Source organism: Mustela lutreola, chromosome 16, assembly GCF_030435805.1.
Source record: "Mustela lutreola isolate mMusLut2 chromosome 16, mMusLut2.pri, whole genome shotgun sequence".
Taxonomy (NCBI): Eukaryota; Metazoa; Chordata; class Mammalia; order Carnivora; family Mustelidae; genus Mustela; species Mustela lutreola.
In genome coordinates this window covers 40,911,938-40,935,404 of record NC_081305.1, presented here as the reverse complement: position 1 = coordinate 40,935,404, position 23,467 = coordinate 40,911,938, and the positions used below count along the sequence as shown (strand labels likewise).

The window sequence follows — 23,467 nt, the reverse complement described above, 5'->3', positions numbered from 1 at the left end:
CCACTGTGGCCACCTGGGCAGACCTTTCCTTCCTCTGCTCCGGTATGTCCTTCTCCTGGTCCCCGTGTCCCGAGCCTTTAGGAGAGAAGGCTCGGTTACAGAGGGGCAGTGGCGAAGGGGTTGGTTGTCTAGGGCTAGAGTTGGGGAGTTGCCAGATCTGATTGCGTGTGGCTGTTCCCAGACATTCTCGTGATCAATAGGGCTAGGGAGCGAGGCTGGTGGGATTACCTGGCCTTTGCAATCAAAACCCACCAGACTGAACATTTGACCTTCAGCTCCTCAGCTTCCTTTTGAGTCTCTATCTGATGGCTTTTGAAAATCCATCTGGCAGATACCGCAATCCAAAGTCGTCCGGGGAAACAGCACTCCCATCACTAGACCTGCCACTTCCTGCGTAAAGGGCAGGCCTCTGTTGTCAGGGCAGCGGACGCTGGGGGGCCTGTTCCTCACCCGGGGCCTTTTTTGGGGCAGGAGTGTGGTAGCTCCTAATTTGTTTTCATTTGGAATCTGCTTGCAAAAGTCTGGTGCCTTTGGATGTGAGTGCTTCCCGTCATTTTTTGTTAGAATCCGGCTCAGCTGATGGCAGCTTTGGCTACTGGGGTGCCTGGGCTCCTGGGAGTGGGCAGGGAATTGTCTCTGAGTCTCAGTATGGGGCAGCTTCAGAGCCCATAGAGGGTGAGTGAATTTGCGCCAAGTTGGGGGAACCTCCTAGAACCTTTGCATCTTGACTATGTTCTGCCCTTATCCCTGACTGAGACTGTGGGCTCAAAATATGAGATGGGATGCCTGGTGTGGTGGGCTTTGCTGGGAGGAGCGTGCTTATCCTAATGAGGGCACTGCCCAGGAGTGAGTTTCTCTGGGGCTGAGGCCCTGAGCTGGTGTATGTGTGTGTGTGCACCTGAGTGTGCACCAGCATGCATGCCGGGTGTAGTGTGGGTACATGTATGGTGTGTGTGTGTTGGGCGTAGGGTGTGCACGTGGCGTGGAGTGTGTGTGTAGAGTGGGTACGTGGGGTGCAGAGTGGGATGCGGTGTTGTGTATGGTCTGGCACTCCGTGTGCACGTGTGCATGTATGTGTCCAGGTACCCCAGACCAGGCTGCCTCAGCTGCCCGTGGCCTCGCCCTGGCTCCCTCTGTCTACAGGGAGGGCTGGTGGGGCGCCAAGGAAGGGGCAGGCCTTCCTGAGGAGGGCCGAGGGAGTCCCTTTGGGTCCTCCTGCTGGAGGTTCTGGAGGATCCTGGCCTCCCTAGCGGGGCAGGTGCCGGCATCCTCAGCCCTGCTCCCGGGGCTCTGGCTCTGCTGACCACAGGCCTCCTTCCTCTGGCCTCCTGAGCCCTGGTGCTCCCCCCCCATGCCCCCTCCCTCATGGGCGTGGTCGTCAGGGTCAGTCACCTGCGTTGCTTTTGAAAGATCTGTGTTGCTCTGACCAGGGCCTTGGTTCCCGAAGTGGTTGCCGACCTCTGTTCTAGAGTGAGCGCGGTGTTGTGCCGGGAGCGGAATGAGAGGCAGTGGTGCTGTGTGCAGCTGAAGGCAGACTCTGGCTGCTGGAAATTGATGGTGACTGCTGTAATTTGGTCCTCTTATTTATTCATTAACCGCACACAGGTGGGCAGTTGGCTGGCAGGACCTGTGCTTGGCAATTTCATATTCTCGAGGGCTCTGTGGTGTGCGTACCACACGCATTCCTTTAATGTCTCCTTCCCACAGGAGGCCCTGCACAGGGGCTGCTACTCACTGTGTCGACCCTGACCCTGAGTTCCGGGAAAGACCTCCTCTAAGTCATGCTTGGCCCAGCTGCTCATGGCGAAGGCACAGACACCTTTGAGTGGGGCGCTCTCTCCTCTCTCCTGACAGAGCTGTCTCTTCCCTTCATAGGGAGGATTTTTGAGCTGGGGCCGGCTTCCCCTCTGACCTGCTCTTCCCTGGTCCAGTGGCTTTGTCTGGGTCTCCCGTATGGTGGGATCTGGCATGAGCTCCCCTGCTGGACCCCAGACTCCACGCAGGGCGGGGTGCAAGCCCTCCACGTGGTTGCCACCAGCCTGGCTCTTGGTGGGTCTATCTGTGCCCTGTGACCTCTCCTGCTGGTTCTGTAGGCTCTCGTGGGCGTGTTGCCCCTTCCTTGGATCAACCCTGCCAGATCATGGCTGCTGAGCCGCTGGTGGCTGGCTTAGCCCTTCAGGTGATGTTTAAATTATTTTTACTATAATTAGCCCCCAAACATGAAAAATAAGCAGTATTCAAACTGAATTATCTGTGTCCTTAAGGAAAGAATGGCACGCAGAGTGCCAGAAAAGGTGCTTGCAGCTCTTCAGATCGTATCTGTCAAGCAGTCATTCTGTTGAGAACCAGGCCTGTGGTAGTTGGGTGGCTTTGGCCCTCGTGGCTCAGCAGGTGCTCTGGACTGTGTCCATCGATCTCTTTGAGGAGGGCACAGGGCACGTGGTGGGGCTGGCACCCGCCCTCGCTTCCTCCCAGATAATCCGGGTGGCAGCAGCAGGCTCTCCTGTGATTTGGCTGGCGCTGGCTGCTTCTTAGCTCCTGTGGCAAGTGGATGGTTTGTGGCTGGCAGGCCAGGGGTGGACAGGTGAGTGCGCAGCCCCAGGGCCACCTGCAGGTCACAGCCACCTCGCGTTGGCCTCCCCTTTACCCCTCCTCCTCCCATCTCCTCTGGTGCCATATTGTGAAGACCTCAGGCTGAGTACACGGAGATGTTCCCGGGTCTCAAGTCTAGGTCTGCGAGACTCAAGTCTAGGCTCACCGAGACTCCTAGGCAGGGCAGGTAGGCATACGTGCCCTGAGGTGGTGGCTGAGATGTTGTTCCCCCACCCCCTGTAGGAAGCATCCCTCATAAGCAGGTCCTTGGCACATCTCAAATCTTCTGGGAGTTTGCTATGGACACTTGTCACAGCTATGAGCTATGACGGGACGAGGGGCCAGAGGAAGGTTGGGAACCCGCTGGGGATGCAGGGCACCTGTCCTGGAGCTGGGGTCGCAGTCGAGGGTGGACATGGCGAGGACGCTGATGGTCCCACCTCACCCTCTGGCACGTGCCTTTGTGCGTGGCGGAGAGTGTCACCATTTAGTGACCGAGGGTTAGTGAGCTGTCCATGCTTGATGGAGAACCAGGGCCTCCAGCATCCAGGTGAGGGGCTTATCATCTCACTGATGTGATAGCTACTCCAGGCCATGCTAATGGCCGTGCCAGACTTTGGCTGTTTAACTTTTGAGTCCTATCTCAGACGTGGAAGCCAATGTGACTGCCTTGTGCAAGTGTAATTAGCAGCAAGAGCTTGACCCCCAGTGTCAGTTTCAGAGAAGACAAAGGGGTGCTCGCTGCATGGGGCTGTGATCTCCCTGCTGGTCCCCAAGGCCTGTGCATCTGTGCCCTGGTCCACGCTGCCTTCTTCACCATGGTCTGTCTGGTGCATGCTTAAGTGGACAGGGGGGTGGTGCAGGGCTCAGAGAGGGCAGAGGGCTTCTCTTTCCTGGCCAGTGATGCTGGTCACTGGTGTCTCAGAGACACAGGGAGCTCGCTATCGGAGGTGGTCCTCTCCAAGTCTGGAAGTGTGCTCCCTCCCCTGTCCCCTCTAGGCGACCCCAGGCACCCTGTCCTTGGCACCCTCACCCCCCTGTCATCTGCTCACCCTTGAGAGTCCAGGAAGCACAGGCTGAAAACCATCTGCTGTTTTCCCCTGAGGCCTCTTTCGGATCTAACACTTGGTGACTAGAATACCATGTGATCACAGGCAGGCTGGGGGCATATCCCCCCATGCTGATGTGGTGCCCAGGCGTGGGATGGCGCAGGATGGTGTGTGTGCGTCATTAGACTTGGCTAGAGACACCCTCCCCTTGTGTGGCTAGTGCTCCACCTCGGGTGAGCTCTGTCACCAGCAGTGACATCAACTCAGCCACTGACCAGGAGTCTAGGGGGTGGGGCGGTGCTTGCCGGCCTGCAACTGTGACCCTGACTGTGACCGGGAGCCCTTTGGGAGGGGGCCCAGCCTCCTCCTCCCTTTGTCTCTGTCTTCTCATGGCTGATTTTTCAGGGATGATGAGTAAGCTTGAATGTTTCTCATCACAGTGAGTAATACTGATATTGACTTCTTTAAAATGTTAATTTTAAAACTTTCCTCTAAAGAGGCTCCATGGGAGAGCTCCCAGGCGGCAGCTTATTTCATGCCCCAAAGGGTAAGCTGGCTGGCAGCCCGGTGGGCTCTCATCAGCCGTGGAGGGGGAGGTGTGGTCTGCAGATGCTGTGGGTGGCCAGGGTCACAGGATCTGAGGACAGGCAGAGGTCAGCTGGAGGAGGTCAAGTGGCCAGGGTCACGGGCTCTGAGGATGGGCCAAGGTCAGCTGGGGGAGGTCAGGGGAGGCAGGTGTGGTTCAGCTTTCACTCTGTGGCCCAGTGCCCTTTGCTTCCGAGTCTGTGTTGGGCCCACCTGCTCTGTGCCGGGACAGGGATGGGCCCAGGGCTTTAGGGTCTGGGCATGGGGGTGGGATGGCAACCTATGCCAAGTGTGTCAAACCCTGACCCTGGCGTTCCTTGTGCTTTCCTTTGAGGATCCACTCCAAGGAATACTTCAAGGAGAAGTATGCTGTAGATGACGTCCAGTATACAGATGAGGTCAGTAGCAACCAACTCCTTTCTGAGCCACTGAGGCCTCCCTCACCCCTCAGCACGCTGGCACCCCCTTCCTCCCACTGCCATAGCCCCTGGCTGCCTGTCGTCGTCGTGGGAAGTCGCCACCTGGCTGCCAGCCACCTCAGCAGTGCCCTCGTTTGGATAGCGCGGGCAGGACTGTGAACCTCAGACTTCTCTGAAGAGCACCCCCCCCAACCCTTTGCCTGGCCAGTGTCCCTCACTCAGTGGCTGGAGGCCTCTGGTACCTGGGTTGTGACTGCTTAGCTTCCCAGAGGGAGGACAGCTTTCATCTCAGTGCCTCCCCCAACACCCAAACCCCCCACCCCCCACCCCTCCGCTCAGCCTGGGCCTTCGTGTATTGGGGAGTTCCCCTCCCCAGCCCTTGCTGGCTACAGATGCCACCACCGGAAAGGCCCCAGACTTTGAGAGGTCTGTGGGGTGGGGTGCAGTTGGAGGGCCCCTGGCTTTAATCTGTTTCCCAGCATGGATGCCCAGCAGTGTCATGTGACCTGGGTAGCTGAATGACTGTCCTTATAGGGCTTTGCCCCTGCCCCAGCCCTTGACGTCCACGGCTGATGGGACAGGGCAGGGGCAGAGGGGAGGGCACAGCTATGTGCCCCTATGGTCTCCTTGGGGGACCAAGGCCCCCAATGCTGCTCCATCCCTGGGTGTTGTTAAAACGCCCATGCCATGCCACGTGCAGGTCAGTGCTGGGTAGAACATAAGCTCCGAAAGGTCAGTGCCTACTGCTGCCTGCCGCTCGAGCCCCACCCCCAGCCTGGCAGGATCTGCTGGGTGGGAGTTGGGGCCCTCCCATGCCACATTTTCCCAGCCAGGTCCAGATCGCACATGGACATACCTAAGAGCTGGGGGTCTGTGTCAAAGCAGCTGAGGAGCCCACCAGCTAGAGACCAAGCAGCTGCCGCTTCCCCTGGGTAGGATGAGGCTGTGTTGGGGAATGACAACACTGGTGGGAGGCAGGTTCACAGGGATCCTAACTGGGCTCACAGAGCAGTATGGGAAGCAGTGTGTCTAAGCCCTGGGGCAGGGGTCTGGTGCAGTCTGCTCGGGGGCGCCTGGCCCCAGGCAGACCTGCGTTAGTACTTTCCCACACAGAGACACCGTCCTGCTCCGGTTCTGCTGCCCTAGAATGCTGTGCCCACCCCTCTCGCTGTGCTCGGAGGCCTGTGCCAGCCCGCTGCACCCCCTGCTGACTCTGGTCCACACTGGCGCCCCTCCCACCCCAGCTCTTAGGACCTGCGGGGGACATGCTGGATGCTGGCTGTGTTCTGCTCTGTACTCTGCCTTTTGCTGCTTTATATTTGTCTCTAAGGCCCTTCCCCCAGACGTTACTGTCACATCCTGCCTGCCGGGTTCCAGGGGTGTGTGGGCGTCAGAGCTGGTTGAGACCCAGGGCTGAACTCAGCAGCCAGGACACGGTGTGTGGCAAAGGTGACTAGCAGGGCAGTGCATGGTGAGGAGGGCCTTGGGGAAGGAGTGTGGTTCGCATCCACAAGGCCTCGGGCACCTGTGTCTACAGTACATGCTGCCTGGTTGGGTTTTAGAGAGGGGGCTTTTGATGGATCTTTCTTTTCTGTCCTGGAATTCCAGTACCGAGTTACTGGAGGTGACTCACAGCATTTAAAGCATCCGTTGATACACATGTGACCTGTTGTATTGATCTCTTTGGGTACAGGATCTCAAATAGTCTGAACATTTATTTGCATGCCCCGATGAGATCATTTGCCTCTTACCTGTATCTCGAAGTACTAGGAGTGCGTACTAGGTACTAGGGAGAAGTGACCTGCTCCATCCTTCATTCTGATTTTGTTCCTGACCCTCTCCTTTGGCAGGTGTATCCCTCCTGCCTCTGTAAACTGTGTGTTAACATTATTGTCCTTGGGGATCTTGACCTTCCCAGAAACTTGGATGGGGCAGCCCAGATCTCAGCCCACCGAGTCAGAGCGTCTCTGTGCTGCAGCCTCCCCAGCTACCGTTGCTTTCATGTCTGGTGGAGCCTCAGCTCCATTCTTCCTGTGATTTCTGGGGAGAAGTGGGGAGAGCTGGCCTTCAGATGCAGGGATACGGGTCTGGAGCATTGGGACGGGAAAGCCTGTGGCAATCGTGCGGAATCACAGCCCCACAGAGTGGGAGTGGCTACTCTGAGTCTGTATTTATGAAGCAGAATCTGAAACAAAGGTTTCAGAGGAGTTAGGAGGACAGGCTCTTGGGTCCAGGAGCTATCTGCTGTGTCCCATTGTCATCACTGTCAGGGTTCATCAGTTCTGTCCTGTTACTGCTCTGGTTCTTACTGGTGACAGGGGCTCACTGTTGACGGCTTTACTCTGGGGTGGCCCCTGCAGCTTCCAGTAACATCGAGACAGATCTTATCCCTTGCGCCCCGTCCCTTGGTGGGTCTACAGCTTGCAGAGGAGGAGGCCAAGGCCAAGGTGATGGGCTTCACCTACAGCCCCCTAGCTGGGGCACAGCAGAGTTACAGGACAACCCCGGGACCTTTGGACCCCAGAGGGCCTCCACTTCTGCATTTGTCCCATCAGACATAGGGGATGACCAAGGCTCCCGAGAGTCTTTGGTTTTCTGTGGTTTGAAATGGAGCCTGACACTAAACCTGCTGTTTGGAGACACCTGTGCTGGGAGGCCTTTGAGATGCCTGGGGCCTGCTCCTTCATGAAAGGTGACAGGAAGCCCCTTGCATCGGGGAAGGGCTCCCCAGGCCAGTTCTATGGTGCCGGCCCCCAACTGATGTCAGGCAGCCTCGGCCATCTGTGGCAAATCACAGCTGGGAAGCCCTTCACACCTGTCTTTCCTGAAAGAAGGCAGGAAGGCCCACACCCCAGGCCACAGCTGGTCACTCGCTGTACTAAATGCAGGTGTCTGCTAGAGCGGCTGTCATCCCCGGAGATGACCCTGCTTCTAATCATTGAGAAGGCAGAGCAAACGAAGGTCCCCCCAAGAAAGGGGAGCTCTGGAGAGCCTCAGGAGGTGCTTCAAGGCATTTCATGCGGGTACAGCACCAGGGCTGGTATTCATGACTCAAGGGGAGCTGGCCGGCATGGGGGCCCGTTGTGCACTTGGGAGCTTTTCTGAGATTTACATTTGAGAAGCAAGTTCAGATTTCTAGACGCATTGCCAGCCACCAAGTTGCACCCTTGTTTCAGACGGCCATGAAAAACAGTTCATTTTTTAAAAAGATTGTTTTATTCACTTTGGAGAGAGTGAGTGTGTGTGTGCACTAGGGAGAGAGTGCCTTAAGCAGACTCCATACTGAGTGTGGACCCTAACGTGGGATTGGGTTTCATGACCCTGAGATCATGACCCGAGCTGAAACCAGGAGTTGGATGCTTAACCGCCTGCCCCAGCCAGGCTTTCCAGCACAGTTCACAAGCTTGGGTGCCTGTGGGGTAAAGCCCGGTTCCCTCGAGCAGCGCGGGCTTTCTTGGCAGCACTGGTTACGGACTGCCCTGCCCGCTTCTCTGGCGCATCACCCCAGAAGGGTAGCCTGCAGGCCTGGCTGGGGCCCCGAGCGTGAAGAGGCCTGAGGGGTCCGCGGGCAGCCTCTGATCATCCCTAGGGGAGGGTCCCTGTGCACAAACCTCTGATCAATTCTGCCTGTGTCATCTCCCTCAACCTGCCAGAGAGGCATGGCTGCCCAGGACACTGATGCTGGCCGCGGGACGCAGCACATCCAGGACATTAAACAGCACTGGTCTGTGAGAGCTGATGGGTCCCCAGTGGCCACTGCTCTGAGGACACTTGGCCCAGTGTTGACAGAGCTGGGCTGTCCTGTGTGCTAGAGCTGCATTTTGAGTGGCTGATGCACAGGCACAGCCCCATCTCCTTTTTCTCTGAGGCTGCTGAGAGCATAGTGCTAGTGGGTCTCCATGCAGGAGGTCAGAACGAGCTGCTGGATGGGGAGAGGTGTTTCAACCACAGAGGTAACCAGGGCCCATGCAGGCAGTTGTGGTCAATCAGATGCCGCGCTGCCGGAGCCTGCAGATGCCCAGCCTGCCCGCTGTGTCAGCTCTCTGGCCGGCCGTGCATCCAGCGGCCTGCTTTCTCCGTCATTCCTAACTAGCGTGTCCCCAGCCAGCGCTGGGAGAAAGACCATCAGACCACACGTTTGGGATCTGGCCCTTCTCTGTGTCCCTGGCTGCCTACTCACTGCCATCGTTGACAGAGCTGTTCTGTGCCCATGAATGGAGACCCTTCATGTCGACGTGACAACACACCCAGAGGCCCGACACGCAGGGCTCTTATTCCTTCTAATGAGTATCCCCCTCCTCTAGGAGGGCCTTCAGAAGTGGCAGGGATTCAGCTGAGCTGTTGATGTGTGCAGCACAGAGGCCGGGGTGGGGGGTGGGGTTGGGGGTCTGCAGTTCCAGAGTCAGAGAGGAGGGTCTGGGGAGGCGGGGCCTGTGCACCATTGGGGGAGGGCAGTTGGTGCATATCTGGAGAATTGTCTGGCCGCCAGCATCAAAAACCTCAAGGAAGCATATGGCTTTCCACCCAGAGGTGTCACTGAGTCTCCTTATTTTTTTTTTTTTAAAGGAAATACATTTTTAAAGGGATTTGTGTTAAGGAAATAGACTTGTCCAGAAGAGTGTTCATCGAGGCATCACTTTTGCTAGTTAATTGTTGGAAATTATTAAAGTGTCCAGCAGAGGCATGAATGAATGAACTGTGCCGTGTCCACGAAGAGAGCCATACAGCCATACATTCAGCTCTGGCTTCTGCTCATTTGTAACTGTGAACCTGGGCAAATGATCGAACCTGTTTTCTCATTTGTGAAATCTGGGCCTGAGTAACCCCAGTTTCCCGGGTGGTTAGATGAGATGAGGCCTGGAGTGACCACGGCCATGATCGGCGGCTCACTGGGCATTTCCCCTCCCCGGCCGGTAGTGACTGGTAAAAATCACGCGGTTAGAGAATACTTCATCTCAGGAAGCAAGTGAAGTGTGTAACTTCATAGGATCCAGATGTCATTACAGATCTCTGTTTTCATGTGCAGAGATAAAAAGTCTCTGGGGAGGAGATTGTAGGTGTATTTTACCATCTTTCAGTTTTCAGTATATTCCGGGTTTTCTCTGGGAGCCTCTCAGTATTAAAAAACATGTATATACATATGTCAAAACTTATCAAAATGTGCACTTTCAATATGTGCATTGTAGAGCATGTCAGTGATAGCTCAGGAAAGCTGTTAAAACAACAAACAACAAATCCTTCTCACGCTCGCCTGTGTCAGGGCTCAAATGAGTTTTGGGTGGGAACGGGGGGCTCAGCTACAGTAGGGGCCTCGGTAACCAAGCTGTAGGGCAGACTGCGGCGTGGGGGGCCTGGAGAGGAAGAAAGTGCTCCCACCAGGGTGCTTGGCGCTGTCGGGTACAAATGTCACAGCTAAAGCAGCATGGTTGGCACTTTGCCAAGGGAATAGGGCAGGAGATGAGGGAGTGAAGAACCTGTCTGGGAAACAAAGGGCCTCACTGGTTGATGAGCAGGGAGGAGGCATTCCAGGCAGGGGTCAGAGCCCGAGCAGAGGCACGGAGAGACGAGGTTGCATGGCACACTCATTCATGGGGCTGGGATAGGAAGCAGCCAGAATGCAGGGATGCGAGGCCTGAGTGGGTCAAGGTGGAGCAGGGTTGGAGAGTGGGGATGCGGGATTGGGGACAGAGGGTGGGATCAGGGGAAGCTTCCTCCATGCAGTCTAGGAGTTGCATGGGGGTGCAGGGAGGAAGGTATCTGCCCTGGGGACAGAAGGCTGTTGGGATCGGTGCCTGAGATGTCGTAGGAACAGGTCTTTCAGGAGGGAGCAGATGAAAAAAAAAAAAAAAGAGGGAGCAGATGGACAGAGGTGCTGGCCTCCCGGCAGGGGTGGGGGTCAGTTGGGCAGGCCCGGCGGTATGAAGCCTGGGATGTGTGTGGGGCCCAGAGGCATGTGGGAAGCTGTGCCTGATACAGGTGTCTCTCCCTGCCTGCCACTTGAAAGGCATGTGGCGTTCAGAAGTCCTCCGGCATCTGCAAGCCTCCGTCTTCTCATCTGCAACAATATCACTGCCTGTTTTTACAACCAGCTCCGTAAACATGAGCTGCCATCATTAAGCCATGGTGGCGTTGTCACCTCTATCAGATGTCTTTGCGGTTGTTCTAAAGTGGAATTTTCTTTCTGACCTTTCAGATTGCCAGCGTCCTGACGTCACAGAACCCCTCTGTCCTCCTCACTTTGGTAAGTGGCCAGTGTCCAGGGACCGGACACCATGGGGAAGGGTTTTAGGGAGCTGCCTGCCCCTGTAGAGGATTGGGAAACAGGAGGAATGGTCATCAGTAACAGGTGGTGACACGTCATTCAGGGTGGCTAATACAACCGGGACCACGTCCTCCATCCTCCAGTGTCCTTGGGATGGGCCAGGTCCTGCCAGAAGACACCTTGCCTACTACAGAGGGTTAAGACGCAGCTGGAGGGTGTATTTGTGTCAGGCTGAGTTGTGGAGTTTGTGGATAAGGATGTCAGTATGCTTCCACCGCCTGTCTTCTCCATTGTTAATAGAATTTTTTTTTTTTTAAGATTTTATTTATTTATTTGACAGAGATCACAAGTAGGCAGAGAGGCAGGCAGAGAAAGAGAGAGAGAGAGAGAGAGAGAGAGAAAGGAAGCAGGCTGCCTGCTAAACAGAGCCTGATGCGGGGATGTGGGGCTCAATCCCAGGACCTTGGGATCATGACCTGAGCTGAAGGCAGAGGCTTTAACCCACTGAGCCACCCAGGTGCCCCTGTTAGTAGGATTTTAAAAGACACACCGTGGTGTGCGTTCACGAGGTTATTGTCGGGCATCAGATTTAGAATTTAGACCGAGGGTCTGCCATGGCCTGGGGTTGGGTTGGGGTTCACGGGGGGCCCTTGGTGACTTACATAGGGCTGTGGGGTTCCTCAGGCTGTGAAATGGCTCAGAGAAGAAGCCTGCTTTCTTGCACTTTCTCGACCTTGGGGAGTTTCAAATATGGAACGTGTACAACCGTTCTTCCCTCCCAGAGTGACCCTTCCCTCCCTCGTTCATCGATTCTTTTTCAGAAATAGTTCTTCTTGGTTCTTTTATTTATTTATTTTTTAATTAATTAATTTTTTTTAAAGCACTTCACATGGTGTCTCTTTTCCGCTCTGCTGTTTTGATGGCCGAGCAGGAAGATTACATGAGATGATTGTGGTCGGAGATGGCCCGGTGTGTTTTCTTTAGGGGACATTATTCAGTGTTGGCCTGTCGTTCTTGAGGAGGAAGGGCAGTTTAGAATGCCTTGCCTCGCCGGGGATGACATGCTTTTCTCTGAGTCCTCTTTTGTCTCCTCTCCTGAGTTCCACTGGGGGTCCCCTCCCAGTCAGGGAAAGGACAGGGAGGTACCACAGCTCCGTGGTGTCACTGAGAAGTGCCCATCACGTCAGAGTTGGGTCCTTCCTATGTCTCCAGGAGGGTTGGGTTTGACCGAGATTTTTGGGTCCTGTCAGTGGGGAGTGTGTGCACACTCGTGTGCATTGAGGGAGATGGGGCCAGCCTGGGAGAGCAGATGGGGTGGCGGGGAGAGCAGTCTCGTAGCCCCATCTGTGCCTGCACAGTCTGAGCCGGTTTCAGCAAAGGGGTCTGATGCAGGAGGCTTTCATTCCCCTGGGATGCTGTTTGTGGGTCCCTTTCCTTTCCTTCATGTTCAAGCTGCGGCAGAGAATGGACAGCTTGCCTTTGTGCAGGGGTGGGAAGGCAGGCTTGGCTGGGGGTTACCTGAATGGCAGGAAGGGATGAGTTTGCTGGGCTGGAGTGGGGGCTCCTGAGGCTGGATGGTGGGGGGCAGGCCCTCCCCTGCAGGTGGTGGGGACCTTGTGGGGTGGCCCCATGTGCTGAATCTGCCTTTCCTGCTCTCCGTGTCTCTGCAGCGTGGCGTCAACACGGACAGCGGCAGTGTGTGCCGGGAGGCCTCCTTCGAGGGCATCAGCAAGTGAGTCCCGGGGCCCCTGGAATGGTCTCCCTCCTCCCCCGCTCACCTCTTCACTGGGAGGCCTTGCCCTGTCTGCAAGCTAAACACAAGCACAAGCTAAACACAAGCTAAACAGGAGGATGCTAAAGGGGTTGGATCATGTATTTTGAGGAAATGTTTAGAAAAATGATTTGCCTAATATCGCTTCAACTTCTGCTTCTCTGTTGAGCTCCGCAGTGCGAGTGCCGACTGGCCCGGGCTTGGGGAGCGTGTGCGGGGCAAGGGGGCCTGCTCTCCCTCTGGAGGCCTCCTCTCAGCTCTGTGGTCTTTGCTCTTCTCAGCCCCTCCCCTCAGTCCTGGCACTGACTTCTCCCAGCCTGAGTCGTCTGTTGCCCCAGTCTCAGCTAGGGACCCCCTTAATTGCCCTCGCTCCCTCGTTTAGCTCCAGGCTGGTCCTCCAAACCCCATTCCCCGGCCTGGGCCTCTCCAGGCAGGAAGGCAGATGTGGGGCGGAAGTAGGGCACCTTGCCCTCCTTGTCTCCCTTACACCAAGGCCCTTGGAGAGTGCTTCCTGCCAGCTGGGCTGTGTCCCCAGGCCAGCTGGGGACTGGCCTGGGGTGTCTGTGGAGCCCCAGGCAGTGGCAGAGGAGCCCTTGCGGGGGGCGGGGAGGCGCCTGTTCCCGCAGGCTGCTGAGTGTGGACTGCCCCCCAGCCTTGATTCTGGGCCTCCATCCCCAGCTCCTCCCCCACCACACTCAATCTGCGCCACTGCGTCCTGTCGTCCTGTCGTCCTTTGGTGGACTGAGGCGGTGACAAAGGAAGTGCCTTATAATTATGTATGAGCCCGAGCCATGGGGAGTTGGTGCGTCTGTGTGATGTAGGGGTGATTAGGAAGGATTATGAGCTCATAAATATGTATCACTCCCCCAATGATAAGAGTGATGGGTTGGGGGCGAGTGTCCTGTTTGCTTATCATTGCTCAAATCCCTGCATCCTCTTGGGAATTTCCCCAGAGTAGCCACGTGCTCGCTCCTTGAAATGTTGGCCTTGGAGCTGCCATTCCAAGCATCTCCTGCCCACCCCCCTCCTCCGCCAACAGCCCCCCAACCCCACCCATCCCCAGAGCAAAGCAAAAGGCTTGGGCCCAGCCTCCCCTGGTCCCCCAGCATGGCCTGCCTCAACCAGCACCAACATCTCTGTTCCCATGGGCTGGCCTCACCAGCCTCCCTAGGTCTCTGCCTCGTGGGGAGGGTTGTGAGTGGGAGGAGGGAGCCCTCATGGTCACCTCGCGGACCAGTGCTTGGACCTTAACAGAGCTTGCCCTCTGAGCCTCAGCCCCCCACCATGTGTAATGGTGTTGCTGGGGCTTGCCATGGCGGGGGGGAAATGGAATCCTGCCCTCCCCCAGAGCCTGGCATGGAGCTGGTGCTCAGGAAACAGGTGTTCACTCATTCATAAGCACATCCCCATGCAGCCCCGTTGCTCCCTGAACCTTGGTCTCTGCATCTGTGCGGTGGGCCGGGTGGGCTTTGGGATCACTGATCAGAAGATACCTGGTGTCAGTGAGTTGCAGGTTCTTCACCTGCCCCCTCCAGAGGCTTCTGGTGCCAAGATTGCTTCCCCAGCACCCCAGGAACAGGTCTGGCAGGTGGTGTGGCACGTATGGGAGGGAGCTCTGGATGTGACCCCCGAGAGCAGAGCACTGCTGGCTGTTCCCCAGGTTTTCCCAGAGAGGAGGTGTGGGAAGATTCCAGGGATGTCACAGTCAGTGGGCCATGGAAGCTGAGGCCTCTTCCCTAGAAGGAGTCCTGCCATGAATGTATGCAGACCTCAGTCTCTGGCCCCTGTTGCTCCGTGGGACCCCTCAGCTTCCACCAAGAGCCTGGAGGAGCCTGTGTGCTGCCCAGCCCCCACCCCACCCAGCATTTGGAAGCTGTTTTGGAAAGCCAGGCTCTGCCTTAACCTTGCTTGTGCTCCCCAGGCCCTGGCTGGTCCCTCTCTGATCTGTAGTTCAGTCCGGATGGGGCTAACCCTGGGCCGAGAGCCTGCCCCCGCAGGCCCGTGTTAGGGGCTTGGTCCCCAGCGTGGCTGACACGCTGCTGGTGAGAGCCATTCCATGTGTCCCTGCTTCAGAGTACCTGGCCTGCCTGTGGTCCTCCCTCCCTTCCCTCTGGGGCCCACTTCTAGTAGCTCGGCTCTCGGGTTCCCTGTGGGGTAGGAACCTGTGGTGGGTGCTCTATCCTGCATGCCACAGATACGCCTTCGGACCCCGGTCTCTGTCTCCAGCTGCCTGCTGGAAGGTCCTGTCTGTACTCGCGGGCTCTTGGGTGCTGCTCAGTCCCCCACCTCCCACTCACCTGGCTGCCAGCACCTCGACTCGGTTCCCTCATGGCTTCTGCCATTGTCCTTGAGGACTGTGTCTGCTCAGCCACGACTGCCTGCCTGCCACGTCTCCAGCTGTTTGCTGTGGGTAATAATAGCCTGTTTCCTAAGCAAGATGAGGCTTGCTATTGTCCTACTTTCCGTCGGTGTCTATCACTGGTTGCTTCTTACTGCCCTAGTAAAGCGTCTTATTCCTGGAAATTTGGGTTTTGACCCTTCTGAACGTCTCTGAAATACCTCATGTCTTGGATTTTTGACTGACTTGCTGTGGCAGAAGTTTGGGCTCTAGGTTTATGCTGTTGGGCCATCCCAGGCGACCTTTGTCCCTTGGTCCTGGGGGAGAAGGGAGCTTCTCGTAGAACAGTGGCCTCACCTGTCCACCCAGTCCAGACCTCCTGGGTGCTTGTCCGGTTGTGCAGTCGCCTGTCACCCTCTCTCCAAGTTGGCTTCTCAGTGTTAGCTGCCTCTGGGTCTGTGACCTTGGTGGGGCTGTGGTTTTGGTCCTGGGAGACCTCAGAACTCTCTCAGGCTCCTCAGATCAGGGACAGGCCAGTTGATGCCCATAGCAGGGAGTGTGCCCAGGCTCCCACTGGTGAGGAGGCTGGAGAACCGGGAGCAGACGGAACCAGCGGAGAGGAGTGGGGTGGGGGTGGTTGACATGCACTGGGATTTCCCTATGACGTGCAGCCCCTGGGGTCACCAGGAAGGGTGTCTTTGTTCTCCCTGGGGTGACAGAATCAGGTGGGGATAGTCAGCTGGGCTTCATGCTGAGTTTGGGCTCTGGCCCAGGCCACAGTTCCATGTGTGGTTACACTGGAGCAGGGAGAGCTCCCACAGGAGGCGGGGAAGGATCAGACACCCCATGGGCTCTAGCTGGAGATTGGGGTCAGGTGTTCCTTCCAGGTCCTGCTGAGGGCATGGCCAGGGCTGCTCTGTGGCCAGGGCTGCTCTGTGGCTGGGGCTAGCCGGAGCTGAGGTGAAGAGGGTAGGGGTGTGGTAAAGGAGGGCATGGGGCCTTTCTCTGTGGGCTGCCTCCCATGGCTGCCTGGAGCAGTTGGTTCCTGTAGCCTGGGAGCAAAGGCAGACATGATAAATCTTTGCTAGCATCTGAGGAGGTAGACTTTGGAGCAGGTTGTCCTGAGAGAGAGAGAGAGAGAGGCTGACCGTGGAGAAGAAGACAATCTGCAGGGCCAGGGGGCCCCCAGGGGTGCAGGAGACAGTTCCCTCTGAAGCCCGAAGATTCCTTGGGAGCCCTGGGCCAGGGCAGTGAGCTGCTGAGGGCTCAGTTTTGCATCGTTGTCTAAGAGAGAAATATGGTCAATATTTTACATCAGCTGGTTATTCAGGATAAGCATATTTCTTATCTTGTGGCATTTACTTAAATTGCCTTGCATATTTGAAGACAATTGGTTACAAATTAATTCCATTTAAATAAGCAATTAAATATGAAATTGCTGAATTTGGGGGTTGCTGATGTAGGGATATAAATATCCAAAGATGGGAATTTTTAAACCCAGGAAAGAGAGGGACTTTGTTAGAACCTGATGATCACAACAGAATTCCGGTCTGTGTGTGTTGGGTCGGTGGGTGGGGACTTGGCTTTGTGGTTTCTGTTAACTTGCGTATCAAGGTAGTGTTGGTTAACTTGAGCTTCTCATTACGACCCATGGGTCCCCAGGAGGACACAGGAACCCAGCCCAGCCCCTAGCTGGCGAGGGCAGTGGGGCAGCCTTGTGGGGCATGTTCTCCAGCGGGCCTCATCTTCTTTCCGGGGTTAGAAACTGCAGGGGGAAGGCCAGGGGCAGGGGCGTTTGGGCCCATCCCACTCACCCATGGTCACCCGTCCCTCAGGCTGAACCAACCCTCACAGGCATCCGTGGGTTTGTTGTTGTTGTTACCCAAATGAATACATACTCGTTAGAGAAAATGCTGACTAGGAAACAGGCAAAAGCAAGGAATATCCGAATTTCATCACCCCAAGTTAGACCCTGTCAACACTGTGGGGAACGCCTTTTGGACTCTCCTGTGTGTGTCTTGAATATTTCTCTATTTTTGTATCTGAGTACCCTTTTGCATGAGTCTGTGTGTTTCTGCATGTGTGTATAGTTAGGGGGGATCTTTGTGTACTAGTCTAAACGTATGCCTGTCTGAGTGTGTGTGTGTGTGTGTGTGTGTGTGTGTGTGTGTGTGTGCCTGTGCCTCTTCTGAAGTACGTGCCTGCCTGGGTGCATGTTCATCGTATCTGTTGTGTTTGCAGCTGTGTTTGTGTGCTGGGTCACTTTGCTGCTCATGTGTCCAGAGGAGCATGTTGGTATGTGTACGTACATTTTGTAAAGTGAAATTTTACTGCTGTGTTTGCCTGCTGAGTAGACAGGCCATTGCTTTTCCTAACGTCAAAGTGACATTTGGGGAAATGGGAGGCAGAGTCTGTGTTGTCATCTTGATTTATGTCATCTGCTGCTCTGTTCTTGACTCTGAACCATGTTGGCTGCCTGTGGTCTCTTTGATATTTCACAAGTAGGGCTTTGATTGTACAACACTTCAGGTGACTTTGAGTTGGTCTTATTTGTGTACTGAGGAGTCCCCAAAGCTTTGGAGATCTGGAATCCTCCCAGCCTGCTAATGCCCCCTTCCCACTTCTCTCCTCTGTCCTTCCTTCTTCAGTGGGCTCAGCCAGCAGCGGGGGTGTCAGCTGCATAACCATGGCATTAGATAGGTATTTTCAAACATCAGTAACGGGGGCCAAGGAGAATTCCTGCTTGGTCATGAGCTAGCATGCCCTATGTATGATATCCTGACTGGAGATGGAACAGGCTTAGGGGGTTGAAGGGGGTTGAAGGCTTGCCCCAGCTTCTCTGCCGAGGCCTGCATTTTGTGCTGGGCTGTGTGCCAGGCTTCCCCAGCTCTCTCACTGCCAGCTTGAGCTCTGGGTCACACATGATGTACCCCGACCTGATCTTTTTATCTCTTGGGGTCCCCTTTCCATTATGTCTATCTTATCAAAGAACGACTTTTGGCTTTATAGATGTTTCTTTATGCTTGCCTTTTATTTCATTGATTTCTGTGCTTTTTAATTTCCCTTTAATTTCTTTAGGTTTGTTTTCTCTCTAGCTTTTTCTTTTTCTTTTTTTTTTTCCCAAAGATTTAATTTATTTATTTGACAGAGATCACAAGTAGACAGAGAGGCAGGCAGAAAGAGAGTAGGAAGCAGGCTTCCCACCAAGCAGAGAGCGTGATGTGGGGTTCAATCCCAGGACCCTGGGATCATGACCTGGGCTGAAAGCAGAGGCTTTAACCCAGTGAGCCACCCAGGTGCCCCTTTTCTCTAGCTTCTTGAGAGAAAAGAAGGGGTCATGCTTGGCGATAGGAGCTTAGATCATTGTTTTCTTTCCTTCCTTCCTTCTTTTCTTTCTTTCTTTCTTTTTTTTTTTTTTTAAGATTTTATTTGTTCATTTGCGAGAGATAGAGCACAAGCAGGAGAGGCAGAAGGAGAGGGAGAAGCAGACTCCCTGCTGAACGGAAAGCCCAACATGGGGCTCGATTCTAGGACCCTGAAATCATGACCTAAGCTGAAAGCAGATGCTTAACTATCTGAGCCACCCAGGTACCACATAGATCATTATTTTCAATGTTGTTTTCCACCAAATGCATTTAGAGCTATCAGTTTTCCTCTGGGCATTGTGACATTTCACACTTTTCTTTTCTTTCTTTCTTTCTTTTTTCTTTTTTTGAACAGCGAGTCTTTAGAAATCTATTGGTTAATTTCTAAACAAATTGGGATTTTATAGTTTTCTTTATGTTACTGATTTCTTTAATTCTGCTGTAATCAGTAAGAATTTTCTGTATCTCAGTGCTTTGAAAATTGTTGAATCTTCCAGTGTATGATGACTATGATAAATGTTTCTTGTGGGCAGTGTTGAACAGAAGTGGAGAGGAAGGGCCTCGTTCCTCATCTTAGGGGAAAGATTCTCATCTTTGACCATGAACTTTGATGTAGGCTGTGTGTTTTTTGTACATACCTTTATCAGGTTGAGGAAGTACCCTTGTCTTCCTAGTTCATTGAGTGTTTTTATCACAAAAGGTTGTTGAATTTTATAAGATCCTTTTTCTACATCTGTGTGGTTTTGTTCTAAATTTTGTTAATATGGTGTATTATATTTGATTCTTTTTGTCTGTTGAAGTAATCACATTCCTGAGTTAAATCTGACCTGGTCAGATTGTTTGATGGATTTTGTTTGTTAGTATTTTGTTGAAGGTTTTTTGGTGCCAATGTTCATGAGAGATTTTCACCTGTAGTTTTCTTGTGATATTTTGGTTTTGGTATCAGGATAATTCCAAACTTGTAGAATGAGTCGAAAAGTATTCCTTCCTCTTCTAGTCTTAGTGAGAGTTTAAAAGGATTGTTGTCAATTTGTTTTTAAGTATTTGGTATTCATGATGCAGGCATTGGATCCAGGGCTTTTCTTTGTGAGAAGGTTTTGATTTCTAATTCAGTCTCTTTACTTGTCATGGGTCTATTTGGATTTTTTTTTTTCTTGTATCAGTTTTGGTAGTTTGTGTCCTTAGGAATTTCTCTTCTTCTTTTTCTTTTTAAAAGATTTTACTTATTTATTATTATTATTATTATTATTTATTTATTTATTTATTTATTTTTTTGAGAGAGAGAGAAAGAGAGCACAAGCAGGGGGAGAGGCAGAGGAAGGAGGAGAAGTGGAGTCCCTGCTGATCAGGGAGTCAGACATGGGGCTCGATCCCAGGACCCTGGGATCATGACCTGAGCTGAAGGCAGACATTTAACTGCGGCACCCTGGAATTTGTCGTCTTCATCTCAGTTATCCAGTTATTGCCATATAGAAAAGACATCTTATAATCCTTTAATCCTTTTAATGTTGTTAAATCAGTAATAATGTCCCCCCCCTCCTTTTTTAAAATCTCTGGTCCATAATTTGAGTTTTCTCTTTGTCTCTTGGTCAGTCTAAAAGTGTAAATTTTGTTGATCTTTTCATAGAACCAATTTTTTTTTTAAAGATTTTATTTATTTATTTGACAGACAGAGATCACAAGTAGGCAGAGAGGCAGGCAGAGAGAGAGAGAGAGAGGGAAGCAGGCTTCCTGCGGAGCAGGGAGCCCGATGCGGGGCTCGATCCCAGGACCCTGAGATCATGACCCCAGCTGAAGGCAGCAGCCCAAACCACTGAGCCACCCAGGCGCCCCCCATAGAACCAATTTTTATTTCATTGATTTTTCTCTACTGTTTTTCTATTTTCTATTTCACTTATTTCTGCTCAAATCTTTATTATTCTATTCTTTCTGCTTGCTTTGGGTTTAATTTCTTCTTTCTTCTAGTTTCTTTTTAAAAGATTTTGATTTATATTTGTGAGAGGGAGAGAGAAAGTGAGTGCACACATGCGTTGGGGGAGTGGGACAGAGGGAGTGAGATACAGAGAGAATCCCAGGCAGGCTCCACGCTCAGGGCAGAACCTGATGTAGGGCTTGATCTCATGACCCTGAGATCATGACCTGAGCTCAACTCAGGAGTCTGATGCTCGACCAACGGAGTTGTAAAATGTAATTTCCACAGATGAGTGAATCTTTCTTCTGTTATTGATTTCTAATCTCATCCAGTGTGCTTAGAGGACACACTCAATAAGATTTCAGTCCTTTTAAGTTTCTTGGGAGTTGTTTTATGGCCTAGCGTACGATCTATTCTGGAGAATGTTCCATGTGCACTTGAGAAAATGGGTATTCCCCTGTAGGGTGGTGTAGTCTAGAGATGTGTGTTAGGTCTAGTTGGTTTACAGTGTTGCTCACGTCTCCTGTTTCCTTGTCAGTCTTCCATCTAGTTGTTCTGTCCTTACTGCAAGCGGAGTACCAAAGTCTCCAGATATTGTGGGTTTAATTATTTTCCCTTCAGTTCTGTCAGTTTCTGATTCCTGGATCTTGGGACTGTGTTGTTAGGTGTGTATAGGCTCATAATTATTATGACTTCTTAATGAATTGATCTTTTAATTTGTATAAAACGACCTTATCTTTAGTAAATTTTTTTTGTCTTAAGCCTTATTTTGTCTGATGTGAATAGAGCTGTTCCAGCTCCCTTTTGGTTTCTGTTTGCATATATACACCTTTTTTTTTTTTTAATATAGTCAACTAATCTTTTTTTTTTTTTTTTAAAGATTTTATTTATTTATATGACAGAGAAAAAGATTACAGGTAGGCAGAGAGGCAGGCAGAGAGAGAGGGGGAAGCAGGCTCCCTGATGAGCAGAGATCCCAATGCGGGGCTCGATCCCAGGACCCTGAGATCATGACCTGAGCCGAAAGCAGAGGCTTAACCCACTGAGCAACCCAGGCGCCCCATATATACACCTTTTCTCATCCTTTCATTTTCAACCTGTTTGTGTCTTTGACTCTGAAGTGTGTCTTTTTAGAGTATTTACTTGTATCATATGTCTTCTGATTCCTTCTGCCATTCCTTGCCTTTTAATTGGAAAATCAAATCTGTTTACATCTAAAGTAATTACTGATAAGGAATGACTTCCTTCTGCCATTTTGTTATTAGTTTCTGTATTGTCATATGTCATTTTTGTTCTTCAGCTTCTCCATTACCACTTTCTCTTGTACTTAATTGATTTTTTGCAGTACATTCCTTTCTCATCTCCTTTTCTGTATGTCTTAATTATTTTCTTAGTTGTTACCCGGGGGATTACAAATGACCTCTTAAACTTGCGACAGTCTAGTTTGCATTAATGTCAACTTCATTTCGGTAGCGTACAACAGCTTTGCTTCTGTAGAGCTCCATGTTGTCCCCTCCCTTGTGTTGTTGTCGTGTACAGATTGTGTCTTCACCTGTTCCGTTGGTCAACACAGATTTATGATTATTACTTTATATGGTTGTCTTTTAAGTCAGAGAGGTGGAGAAAGGAGTTCCAAAAAAATACATTTACCCCGTCTCTCTACTTGCCTATGTCATTACTTTTATCGATGCCTTTTTTTTTCTTATGTGGATTCAAGTTACTCTTGTGTTTTTCACTACAGTATGAAAGATTCCCTTTAGCATTTCTGGTAGGGTAAGTCTTCTAGCGATGAATTCTGTACTTTTGTCTATCTGGGACTGTTTTAATTTTTCTTTCATTTTTGAATCATAGCTTTGCTGGATATAGAATCCTGGTTGACATATTTTTTTTTCCCTTTCATCTTTGTGCCTTTTTGGCCTTTATAGTTTCTGATGAGGAATCAGCCATTAATCTTACTGAGAATTCCTCATATGTCACACACTTTTTTCTTACTACTTTCAGAATTTTATCTTTGTCTTTTGATAGTTAGATTATACGTCTGAGTGTGGATCTCTTGGGATTTATCTTATATGGAGCTTACTGGGCTTTGTGGATGTATAGATTCATGTTTTTCATTAAATTGGTGAAGTTTGGGGCCTTTCTCCCCCCCGCCTCCACCACTGGCCAAAATTCTTCTCCTTTATTTTTCTCCTTTTCTCCTGGGACTCCTATTGTGTGTATGTTGGTGTACTTGACAGAGGCGGCTATGGCTGCTAGGTCCACCTAGCGAGAGTGGAGGGTGGTCTGCAGCCAAGCAGCTTGTTCTCTAACTGCATTTAGAGCATTTGGCCTGGCTGCAAGTCTGCTTCAGGAAGTGAGTGGCAGGCCTTCTGTGGGACAGACGGTCATGAAGTTAAAGCTTGGGGCCCTCTCTGGGTCATGCCCTTTCTTGGTATGCCTTGGTATTTCTTGCAGGAAGATTGATAGACCATTGAACTAATGGACTTGATTTGTTTTTCCTCTACAGGTTTAATGTCAATAATACCATTCTTCATCCGGAAATTGTGGAGTGGTGAGTATTGCCTGTGACTACTTTGGCTGTTTGTTGTGCTCCACTCAGAAGGCTGAGAGACCCTGCTGCTGCCACCTCAGACAAGATGGTCCCCAGGACAGCTCTCTTCTGTGTGGTTGTGTGTGTGTGTGTGTGTGTGTGTGTGTGTGAGAGAGAGAGAGAGAGAGGAGAGTTGGTCTGATTTTCCAAAAGGGCCTGGGTCACTTGAATGTCAGTTAAATTTCTCTCATCTTTTATTTAGGAGACTTTTAAAAACTCTTGCCTGGGGTACCTGGGTGGCTCAGTGGGTTAAAGCCTCTGCCTTTGGCTCAGGTCATGATCCCAGGGTCCTGGGATGGAGCCCCGCATCAGGCTCTCTGCTCAGCAGGGAGCCTGCTTCCCTTCCTCCTTCTCTGCCTGCCTCTCTGCCTGCTTGTGATCTCTGTCAAATAAATAAAAATCTTTAAAATAAAATCTTTAAAAAACAAAACAAAACAAAAAACCCAAAAAACAACAACAACAAAAAACCCTTGCCATGAGTGAGCCATGCTCATATGGTCAGTTAGAATAGATAATGAAAAGAGTGAAAATAAACATCACACATAATCCTATTAGAAGAAAGGTAAACATGTTTTCTCATGTTG

General features: G+C 52.0%; 1 protein-coding gene across 1 annotated transcript in view; it reads left to right on the top strand.

Moving 5' to 3' along the window:
- Window positions 1–23,467, top strand: part of PEPD (peptidase D) — a 108,656-nt gene that overhangs the window by 12,356 nt on the left and 72,833 nt on the right. Inside the window, exons 4-7 of the mRNA XM_059153728.1 lie at window positions 4,561–4,624; window positions 10,839–10,886; window positions 12,578–12,639; window positions 22,800–22,844. Coding sequence (XP_059009711.1) covers window positions 4,561–4,624; window positions 10,839–10,886; window positions 12,578–12,639; window positions 22,800–22,844 — 219 coding nt within the window. The remainder of the gene's footprint in view (window positions 1–4,560; window positions 4,625–10,838; window positions 10,887–12,577; window positions 12,640–22,799; window positions 22,845–23,467) is intronic.